The following is a 12,112-nucleotide window of genomic DNA, read 5'->3' as shown; positions in this document are numbered from 1 at the left end:
TATAACATTTTACAAAACAAAAGGATATTTATTAATTAAAAAAAAGTTTAGAATTATCAATATTTAATTATATTTACAACATTATGAATATTTTAAAAATAACGTTTGAGAAAAAAAAATAATACAAACAAATAAGAAAAATAAAATCGCTATTAAAAGTTGGGTAAATGACTTATTAGGATAATGAACTTTTCGTTTTGTTCATATTTAGAAAATTTCTGTTTTTTTACACATTTGACCATTTAACTTGTTCAATTTTAAATTTGTGTTCCTGTCAACTGTTAAAAAACATAATGTCATATTCGTGTTCAAAAAGTCGATATGATGTTAACATTTGTTTGTCGTGGTTTTTATGATTAGTTATGAATTAAATAAACTAAAAGTTTATTTCATTTTATCTTTATCTTTTTTTGTTTTGTTGGTCGTTTATATCGTATTATAATTGAATCGTTTTTGTGTTATTACTCAAAAAAAGATGTGTCATATATTGTCATGTTCGTATTATATAAAAAATTATCATGTCGTGTTAGGTAAAAACACAATATAACTTGTCAATTTATCACCCTAATAACTTTCAATAATATATAATAGAATTCAATCCCAAATTTTATTTTAACATGCTGATAAAGTAATAAGAAATACCTATGATATATTTTTTATGTGACGAATGAATGCCATCAAGAGGGTATGGTTTATTTGGATTTTTTAAACATTTTTCATATGATACAAGAAAAAAAATAGTTGTTTCAAAAAAGTTTTTCACTAATATCAAATTTTATAGGGAAAATGACTTGTCATGGTAATTATTTTTTCGTTTTGTTCATGTTTATACAACCTTTTTTTTAACAAATTTGACAATTTTAACTTGTTAAATCTGTTCACATATTACCATTGTCACCTACTATAACAACTAAAAATGGTAATATATGAACAATTTAACAAGTTAAATGGTTAATGTATTTTAAAAAAATGCTTAAATATGAACAATTTCTTTTTTTCTTTTATAAATTTCTTAAGACTTTTTATAATTTCTTATAATATTTTTATGATATTTTTTCCTATAGGTTTTTCTAATACAATATTTTAATTTGTTCTTATATTTTTTTATAACTTTTTTTATACTTTCATATAATTTTAGTACAAATGCTTTTAAAACAAATATTTTCTAAATGTTATTAATTTTCTTACAAGATTTTAACTTTTTTTTCTTGTTTTCTTTCTTTCTTTTTATTTATTATTTTTTTTTACATTTCATATAATTTTTTTATAACTTTCATACAATTCATTCTAAACTTTTTTACAACATTTTTAAAGTGTTTAACACATTTTATATAACATTTTAATATTTTTTTATAATATTTTAAAATAATTTCGTTAAATACTAGTTTAAAACGATGTATTAAAAAAAAGTTAAAAGTTTATAATTTTCTAATTAAAAAGTATTAAAATGTTGTAATACTTTTAAAACATTTATATTATATAGATTTTTTTTTTGTTTTTAAATTTGCTATGTAATATTTTCTTTTTATCTGTTTAAAAGACCATCCATACTTATTGTTACATATTTAATTAATTTATTTTTATTGTTAGATATTGTTAATTTAAAAATATTGTATATGTTTAAAAGCAAATATATATATATATATATATATATATATATATATATAACATTTTACAAAACAAAAGGATATTTATTAATTAAAAAAAAGTTTAGAATTATCAATATTTAATTATATTTACAACATTATGAATATTTTAAAAATAACGTTTGAGAAAAAAAAATAATACAAACAAATAAGAAAAATAAAATCGCTATTAAAAGTTGGGTAAATGACTTATTAGGATAATGAACTTTTCGTTTTGTTTATATTTAGAAAATTTCTGTTTTTTTACACATTTGACCATTTAACTTGTTCAATTTTAAATTTGTGTTCCTGTCAACTGTTAAAAAACATAATGTCATATTCGTGTTCAAAAAGTCGATATGATGTTAACATTTGTTTGTCGTGGTTTTTATGATTAGTTATGAATTAAATAAACTAAAAGTTTATTTCATTTTATCTTTATCTTTTTTTGTTTTGTTGGTCGTTTATATCGTATTATAATTGAATCGTTTTTGTGTTATTACTCAAAAAACGATGTGTCATATATTGTCATGTTCGTATTATATAAAAAATTATCATGTCGTGTTAGGTAAAAACACAATATAACTTGTCAATTTATCACCCTAATAACTTTCAATAATATATAATAGAATCCAATCCCAAATTTTATTTTAACATGCTGATAAAGTAATAAGAAATACCTATGATATATTTTTTATGTGACGAATGAATGCCATCAAGAGGGTATGGTTTATTTGGATTTTTTAAACATTTTTCATATGATACAAGAAAAAAATAGTTGTTTCAAAAAAGTTTTTCACTAATATCAAATTTTATAGGGAAAATGACTTGTCATGGTAATTATTTTTTCGTTTTGTTCATGTTTATACAACCTTTTTTTTTTAACAAATTTGACAATTTTAACTTGTTAAATCTGTTCACATATTACCATTGTCACCTACTATAACAACTAAAAATGGTAATATATGAACAATTTAACAAGTTAAATGGTTAATGTATTTAAAAAAAATGCCTAAATATGAACAATTTCTTTTTTTCTTTTATAAATTTCTTAAGACTTTTTATAATTTCTTATAATATTTTTATGATATTTTTTCCTATAGGTTTTTCTAATACAATATTTTAATTTGTTCTTATATTTTTTTATAACTTTTTTCTATACTTTCATATAATTTTAGTACAAATGCTTTTAAAACAAATATTTTCTAAATGTTATTAATTTTCTTACAAGATTTTAACTTTTTTTTTTCTTGTTTTCTTTCTTTCTTTTTATTTATTATTTTTTTTTACATTTCATGTAATTTTTTTATAACTTTCATACAATTCATTCTAAACTTTTTTACAACATTTTTAAAGTGTTTAACAAATTTTATATAACATTTTAATATTTTTTTATAATATTTTAAAATAATTTCGTTAAATACTAGTTTAAAACGATGTATTAAAAAAAAATTAAAAGTTTATAATTTTCTAATTAAAAAGTATTAAAATGTTGTAATACTTTTAAAACATTTATATTATATAGATTTTTTTTTGTTTTTAAATTTGCTATGTAATATTTTCTTTTTATCTGTTTAAAAGACCATCCATACTTATTGTTACATATTTAATTAATTTATTTTTATTGTTAGATATTGTTAATTTAAAAATATTGTATATGTTTAAAAGCAAATATATATATATATATATATATATATATATATATATATATAACATTTTACAAAACAAAAGGATATTTATTAATTAAAAAAAAGTTTAGAATTATCAATATTTAATTATATTTACAACATTATGAATATTTTAAAAATAACGTTTGAGAAAAAAAAATAATACAAACAAATAAGAAAAATAAAATCGCTATTAAAAGTTGGGTAAATGACTTATTAGGATAATGAACTTTTCGTTTTGTTCATATTTAGAAAATTTCTGTTTTTTTACACATTTGACCATTTAACTTGTTAAATATGTTTACATGTTATCATTGTTACCTGAGATAGCCGGTGACAATGGTAATATATAAACACATATAAAAAAAATTAAATGGTTAAATGTATACAAAAAAGAAGTTGACTAAATGTGAACAAAATGACAAAATAAAGTCATTTTCTCAAATTTATATACATATATTCTTGCTTATTAAATTCAATGTCGATTGCAAAAAGATGTTGTAACATAAAACATTCTTAATTAGAACTTATCATAAATGAAAGGATAAATTAATAGCAACAAACATCACGATTTACTTGGTCAATATGAAAGCTATGAAACCCGATGCATCATCAGGATCCTTATATATATAACATATCAACACCTTCTTCATCCTACTACCATATCCATACCTTCAACCATTGTGGAGGCCAAAAGTAAAACATGTGAAAAGAAAAAAGAATAAGTTGAGAAGAAAAGGGCAGCAAAAATGGAGGACGACATCGACATACTCAGTGATATACCCGAAGCCTTGCAACTTCGTATCCTCTCTTGTCTTGACGTGAAACAAGCTGTTCAAACATCGATGTTGTCAAGAACTTGGGTTTCTTTGTGGACTAAGATCCCAGTTCTTGAATTCAGACGCCTTTCTTTCAATAACATCGATGTGTTCAATACATTCATCAACAAGGTTTTATGTCGCCGTGATCATTTAGCCAAGTTGGACACGTTGAAGTTCATCGTCCACAAAACAAGTACTCAGATTTTAAAGAGTGTTTTTGATTACGCGTTTTCGCATGGTGTCAAGCAGTTGGAAGCATCCATTGTCTTTGGTGGAAACATTGCATGGCCACTTTCTGTATGTGACTCCTTGAGGAGTTTAAAACTGGTATCGTGGTCTGATCGGATCAAGTGCCCATTTCTACCAGGATCTACATCATTCAAGAATCTCACTGTTATATACCTCAAAGGTGCACTCATAACGGATGTTGAACCATTCTCAGGGTTTCCGATGTTGGAGAGTTTGACATTGCTTAGTTGTGGTCTTTGTAATAACAATAAAACTCTTAGGATACACAATCTTCGACTTTGGCATTTGATAATCTCTACGGGAATGAGCTGCATGAAACTTGAGACTCCAAGACTCAGATTCTTGAAGTATCGAGGGTATGATTTCCCAAAACATGAGGGTCTTAGTGTTCTTGAGACCCTGGTGATTGGTTATTGGGGTTTTTACAACCGTAAACATATTTACAAGCGTCAGGAGAAGCGAGTCTTAGAAGATCTGCTGTTTTTCTTCTCTGGTCTTCATAATGTCAAATCGTTAACGCTTTACTCGCCTATTGCTCTTCTTCTAAATTTCTATCCTGATGAGTTGATGAAGCGTAGTTCACCCTTTCGGGTGTTGAAGAACGTGAAGATGGAATTTCCGGTTCATTGTGGTCGAGCGCTTGACGTATGTGACGACTCATGTAAGGAATCGGCGTTTAAATGTGTGAAAGATTACTTGCTCCAGCATGTTCCTGATGCCGAATTTACGATCACTCTTCTTAAAGCCGATGAATGGTACGATGACGATATTTGATATATTTTTGGGTTTAATTGACTTACTCAGCAATCATTGCCACGTAATTTGTTCATAGAATTTAAGAAAGGAGTAGATCGAGAGATCTTTCAATAATTGACATTTGATTAAACTATTAGAACAATTGTTCTTGCAAATCACATGGAGATCGCATGTCATTAAAAGTAACCCAATTTCTTTCAATTGTTCAAAGTTTAGTTGCAATGCAACTTGGATTTTATATTATTTATATGGTTTTCACTTTCAATGACAATACATATACCACTAAATTAAAAAGACTATTACATTTCTTTATTTATTTTTAATTTATTTATTGCTTATATCTTATTTTATAATATAATTAATGCAAGTGGGACCCCTCTCTCTCATATATTCAACTAGGTGAATGTCCGCACGATTGCGCAGAAACACTATATAGTTGAAGCCTTTACAAATATATGTTTTCTTTAATATAACAATAACTTTGTTGTTAAATTTGTATACTAAATTGATATAATATATTGACTATTTTGAATTATATTATAATATATACATCTATTATAACTGCATAATCTCATTCGTTTGAATGACTTCTACCCGCGAGTTATACATAAGTAAAATTAACTATAATATATGGTTTAATGTTATTTATAGTTGTTGTTATTGTTAATTAGTTTTTTAAAATTTATTTGCTTAATGTTTTAATTTCTATCATTATAATTATTTAAAAATCAAACATTGTTTTTTTAATTTTAAAGGTAACAATATAATCATTTATATAGAGTTATTTTTAATTATTGTTATTGTAAGTTATTTTAAGCTACTTATTTGAAAAAATTTTAAGATTATATAAACATCTTTAGGAAATATTTTACTTAAATTGATATTACAATTTAGTTTTTGCATTTATCACTACAATTTATCATTTTTAACTATTTACAAAATATTTTTTGATTTTTTAAGTGGAACTGAAATTTATATTTAAGTTGACACTGTAATCTTATATTTAAATTAAAAATTTAAGTATTTTGTCAAAACTGTTCAAAAGTTGTAGCTTTAAACTGATAATGGTTTATATACAACAACATTTTAAATCTAATAAATCAAGTATAATATGTTAAAAGTTAAAAACATAGCTTTATAAGTAGTAATAAAGATATTATTTTGAAATTGAAATTTAATTTATTTATGATTAAACTTTAGGTTTGATATTTATTTAACCTTATTAACCAACTTATAATCATTATTAGAAAGACACTATAATTTATCACTTTTAACTATTTACAAACATTTTTAGGTTGTTTAAGTTAAACTAAAATTTATATTTAAGTTGACCCTATAATGTTATAATTAAATTAATAATTTAAGTATTTTATACAAATTATTCCAAAATTGTATCTTTAAAATGATAATAGTTTCCATTCAACAATATATTAAAACTAATAAACTAAGTATAATATGTTAAAAGTAAAAAAAAAAAAAAAAAAAAAACATAACTTTATAAGTAGAAGTATAGAAATTATTTTAATATTAAAATTTAGTTTATATATGATTACACTTTAAGTTTGATATATATTTAATTAACCTTATTAACCAACTTATAATTATTATTAGAAAGAAATTGAAAAGTCAGGGGAGTTTCAAATGAATGTGATGAAAGGAAAAATGCATGGGAGTTTCAAATGAATTTGATGATAGGAAAAATATTTCCATTATAAGTATACTAGGTGAATGTCCGCGCGTTGCGCAGAAGCATCTATATAGCTGAAATCTTTACAAATATATGTTTTTTTTAAATATAACAATAATATTGTTGTTAAATTTGATATAATAATTCGTATACTAAGTTGATATAATATATTGATTAATTTGAATTATATGATAATATATACATCTATTAAAACTGCGTAATCTCAATCTTTTGAATGACCTCTACCCGTGGGTTACTCATGAATAAAATTAAATATAATATATGGCTTAATGTTATTTATAGTTGTTGTTATTGTTAATTAATTTTTTAAAATTTATTTGCTTAACGTTTTAATTTTAACAATATAATTATTGAAAACATTAAACAATTTTTTTTGTTTTAAAGGTAACAATATAATCATTTATATAAAGTTACTTTTAACTATTGTTATTGTAAATTATTTTAAGTTACTTATTTGAAAACTTTTAACGATTATAAAAATATATTTAGGAAATATTTTAGTTAAAATGATACTACAATTTAGTTTTGCATTTAGCACTACAATTTATCATTTTTAACTATTCATAAAATATTCTTTGGATTTTTTAAGTGGAATTGAAGTTTATATTGAAGTTGACCCTGTAATGTTATATTTAAATTAACAATTTAAGTATTTTGTCCAGACTGTTCAAAAGTTGTAGCTTTAAACTGATAATAGTTTACATACAACAATATATTAAATCTAACAAATTAAGTATAATATGTTAAAATTTAAAGACATAACTTTATAAGTAGAAGTAAAAATATTATTTTAATATTGAAATTTAGGTTTGATAGATATTTAACCTTACTAACCAAACTATAATCATTATTAGAAAGACATTACAATTTATCACTTTTAACTATTTACTAAATATTCTTTGGGTTGTTTAAGTTGAACTAAAATTTATATTTAAGTTGATCCTGTAAGGTTATATTTAAATTAACAATTTAAGTATTTTATACAAATTGTTCAAAAGTTGTAGCTTTAAAATGATAATGGTTATATACAACAACATACTAGACCTAATAAATTAAGTATAATATGTTAAAACTAACATAACTTTATAAGTAGAAGAAAATATATTCTTTTAATATTGAAATTTAGTTTATATATGATTACACTTTAGGTTTTATACTTATTTAACCTTATTAACCAACTTATAATTATTATTATAAAGAAATTAAAAATTAATGGGAGTTTCAAATAAATATGGTGAAAGAAAAAATGAATGAGAGTTTCAAATGAATGTGGTAAATGATAATGATAATGATAGATAGATATAGATTACTAGGTTTGAACACAACATAAGAAGACTTTGCTAATAATTCAAAATTATACTAACTTAGTTATTAACTTAGACACTCAATCCAACAATTATAGTCCTCTTGATCTTCATTGTTTTTGGCGATGATAGTCCTGCTACATAGCTCAATAAAAGTTCAGCCAAGTCACTTATTTATGTGGAATTTATAGTATCATGAATCTCTTCCCAGTTATCCACATTGGCTTCTTCACTCTTTTCTACCTCCTCATATTCAATTAGGATGATGTTTACATGTTTCTTTCACTATGGCCTTTGAACCACATCTTGTCACACTTATAGCATATCTCTCAAGCTCTTTTGTCATTGATTTTGGATTTTGCCACCGGTCGATCCTACCATGGTTGTGACGAAAATACCCTCCAAATTTTAGGATTTATGGTGCATGCGATGTAGTGTAGTTTGTTGTGGTAAGCTAATAAATTCATGTAAACACTCGAAAGAATCAATTCGGTTTTTAGTGTATATATAAAATTTACTATTATAAAAAAGTGTCGCTCAAATTGTGTTATAAGACAATGAAAAAGATTAAAATATATCAAGAAAAAATCATCTCACGAGATCACCTCAATCACTACCCCTTCGAACTTTATGACTCTACGCCCATTCAGAAGAAGAAAAAAAGTTTTTATATACCATGTCAGTCCTTCAAGTTTCTTTATTAGCATTCCAACCCTTCACACTTTAAACTTCAATTTTAACACTTTAACTTCCACATATCAACGTATGGTATGGTGGCTTAAGAGTGGAAAAATACCAAAATGCCCCTCATATGCAAGAAATATTAACGGTGGTCAAGGAAAGAGACCAAAGGTTTGGATTATGGAGCGCACAAATTGAATCTTGTCGACTAAAAAAGTATACAGGGATCAAACATGTAATTTATTCTAAAACTTATTATGTTCCTCACGAATCACGATGCTTAGATAGTTTGATGAACATAACAACGAATAGATCATCACTTACGAATATTATTTCATTTTTTAGTTTGTTATCTTCACTCAAACACATACACATACACTTTAGTTTTCATTCACCAATAATCCCTACAAGAACAAACCCCATCTTTGAAATGATGAAACCTATTTGCATCTCTTAACACAATCTCCCTATTCACAACTTTCGATATCAACTTAATAGCAGAATGACAATCTCCACAAACCCTAAGATTCTTCATAACCCTAATCACTATCCCTTTTGGCACCTTCAAAACCCCATAAGCAACAGCAAGTTTCTCACTATGATACCCCAAACTATGCACCTTCTCTTCTTCATCAACATCATGCAATACAAATCTCCCATCAGGACAATATCCAGCTTCTCTTATCAACCCCATTAAATACTCCAACATTTGTATAATCAAATCATACTCAACATGACTACTATTTTCACTTTCACCCCCTCTAAACATATGAACTTCTTTCCCTATAACTATCCATGAACAACCAGGCGATTTCTTCACCTTCTCTAATCTCATCCTTTTTCTAACATCCGCAACTTCACACCATTTTTTCTTTGAAGCGTATATGTTTGATAACAAGATATAAGGACCCGAGTTTGTTGGCTCAAGCTCTATAACTTTCTTAGCTGCAATTTCAGCCATTTCAAGATTCATATGAATTCGACAAGAACCCATTAAAGAACCCCATATGATAGCATCAGGGTCCATAGGCATGTTCTTGATTAAGCTCATTGCTTCATCTAACTTCCCATTTCTTCCAAGTAAATCCACCATGCATGCATAGTGTTCGGTTTTTGGGTCAATTGAATATTTTAATTTCATGGAGTTAAATATTTCAAGACCCTTGTTGATATTTCCAGTGTAACTACAAGAGGAAAGAACTCCTATGAAAGTAACATCATCTGGTGATATGCTTAAAGAACATAATTTATCAAAAAGTTTCAAACTTTCTTCTCCTAATCCATGTTGTGAATACCCTGTAATCATGGAATTCCACATCACAATGTCTTTGTTGGGAGATTTATCGAATACAATCTTGGCCTTTACAAGATTTCCACATTTTACATACATTGTGATCAATACTGAGTTAACATATACATCCGTGTCACACAAATTTTTAACCAATTGAGAATGAATTTGTCTACCATGATCAAGATTCGCAAGATTAGAACAAACAGAAAGGATGCTAATCAAAGAAGGGAAATTTGGTTTAACTCCTTGGGTTTGCATTGATGTGAATAATCTTAATGCTTCTAATTCAAACCCGTGTCTTTCATAAGTCTTTATCATTGTACTCCATGTTGCATTATCCTTTTCTATTGTTTGATTGAATATGTTTCTTGCTTTATCTACATCCCCATTTTGGCTAAACCCTAATATCATGGCGTTACATGAAACTACAGATTTGTAAGGCATGGCATTGAAAAGCTCCATGGCTTCGTTCATCCTTCCAGACTGGGTGTAGCCATTTAGCATTGCAGTCCATGAGACCTCGTTTTTGATGGGCATTACTTCAAAGAGTTTTCTAGCAACATCTACATGGTTGTTTTGGACATACCCTGAAATCATTGTGGTCCAAGAGAATACGTTTTTTTCAGGCATTTCATCGAACAGTTGGCGTGCTTCAGCTAAACGACCTGTTTGACAATACCCACCAACCATGCTTGTCCAAGCAACCACGTCTTTCACTGGCATGGTGTTGAAAAGCTCACGAGCTTTGTCGATTTGGTTATCTTGAATAAGGCCACCGAACATCACTGTGTAAGACACGACGTTCCTTTCGGGCATCTTTAAGAAAAGTGTTTCCGCTTCAGAAACTAAACCTTCTTGTACATAGCCTCTAATCATTGCAGTCCAGGAAATAACGTTTCTGTGAGGCATTTTGTCGAACACTTCTCGGGCTTCGTTTACCATCCTGTTCTTCACATACCCAGAAATCAAACCGTTCCAAGAAACAGTGCTTCTTTCAGGCATTTGTTCGAACAGGTTCCGGGCTTCATTGGGTTGGTTGTTTTGGAAATAACATGCAACCATGGAGTTCCAAGACACGATGTTTTTTTCCCGTAAACCATCGAATACTTGGCGAGCATTGTGAATTTGGCCAAGGCGGCCATACCGTGCAATATGAAGATTCTCTGAAATCACAGCATTTGAGCAATATGTTCGGCAGTGAATTAATAGAAAACGCATTTGGATCATTTTAGTATAGCTTCTTTTCAGTAATGGATCACATCAAATTACTTGAGAGCAGTTGACAAATGAAACAGAAGTGCATCGATTGTCAAAAGCTTTATCAATTGCGTGTATTAACATACTATAAATCTTTGCTTTTCTACACAGGGTTAATGTTAGTTTAGCCCATTTATTTTAAAACGTTTTTATTGTTGTTTTGTTTTTTTTTTTTAATTTACGATGATACAATTGTAAATTTGTCCGGTTTAAAAGTTCATTTTGAAGATAAGGATTTTTTTTTTGATTTATAATGATACAATGTAAATTTATTTGCTCGGATTTTCTCAAGTTCACTAATGTCGAGAATTGGGGTTTTCCCATGGTTGTTTTTTAGTTGTAATGGACCTAAGGATGCTCTTTTTATACCGTAATTTTCTATGTTTTCGAAAGTAAACCATGTTAGGATTGGCATATACTTGTCAACGACCCATATAGGTTAGCCATTTCATCGGCATTAGGCTATATCAAATGTTGATCTTCTAAGTAAATAAGATGATGTCATGGAGAGGGGGAGGTTGGGGAGTGATCTTACTACTTAGGAGTGTACTCAGCAAAGGCTCACACAATAAACGTAGTAGTCTACTTCGGGTCTCAGGAAGGTATCGGAAAGAGTTTGAAAGTATAAAGTGTATATGTTAGAGATTAGTAAAGAGTGTTTGAGATACTAAAGTTCGTAATTGTAAAAATAGAAATTAAATATGAAAAAATTACAAATTTGGTCAATATGGTATTTAAAATTGTGGATATGGT

The 12,112-nt window shown here is 26.7% G+C and overlaps 2 protein-coding genes across 2 annotated transcripts; one reads left to right on the top strand and one right to left on the bottom strand.

Moving 5' to 3' along the window:
• Nucleotides 1–4,041: 4,041 nt before the first annotated feature.
• LOC145089710 (F-box/LRR-repeat protein At3g26922-like) lies at nt 4,042–5,136 on the top strand. Its single transcript, XM_079028111.1, has one exon. It carries the CDS (start codon nt 4,042–4,044, stop codon nt 5,134–5,136), a length of 1,095 nt encoding a protein of 364 aa, XP_078884237.1.
• Nucleotides 5,137–9,122: 3,986 nt separating this feature from the next.
• LOC145087158 (pentatricopeptide repeat-containing protein At1g56690, mitochondrial-like) lies at nt 9,123–11,458 on the bottom strand. Its single transcript, XM_079025066.1, has one exon. It carries the CDS (start codon nt 11,327–11,329, stop codon nt 9,203–9,205), a length of 2,127 nt encoding a protein of 708 aa, XP_078881192.1. The 5' UTR covers nt 11,330–11,458; the 3' UTR covers nt 9,123–9,202.
• Between the last annotated feature and the right edge of the window lie 654 nt (nt 11,459–12,112).

The sequence above is a fragment of the Lactuca serriola genome, chromosome 2, assembly GCF_051521515.1.
Source record: "Lactuca serriola cultivar US96UC23 chromosome 2, Lser_US96UC23_V15, whole genome shotgun sequence".
In the NCBI taxonomy this organism is placed as follows: domain Eukaryota; kingdom Viridiplantae; phylum Streptophyta; class Magnoliopsida; order Asterales; family Asteraceae; genus Lactuca; species Lactuca serriola.
The sequence above is the reverse complement of the archived record's forward strand: the minus strand, read 5'-3'. Positions and strand labels throughout refer to the sequence as shown.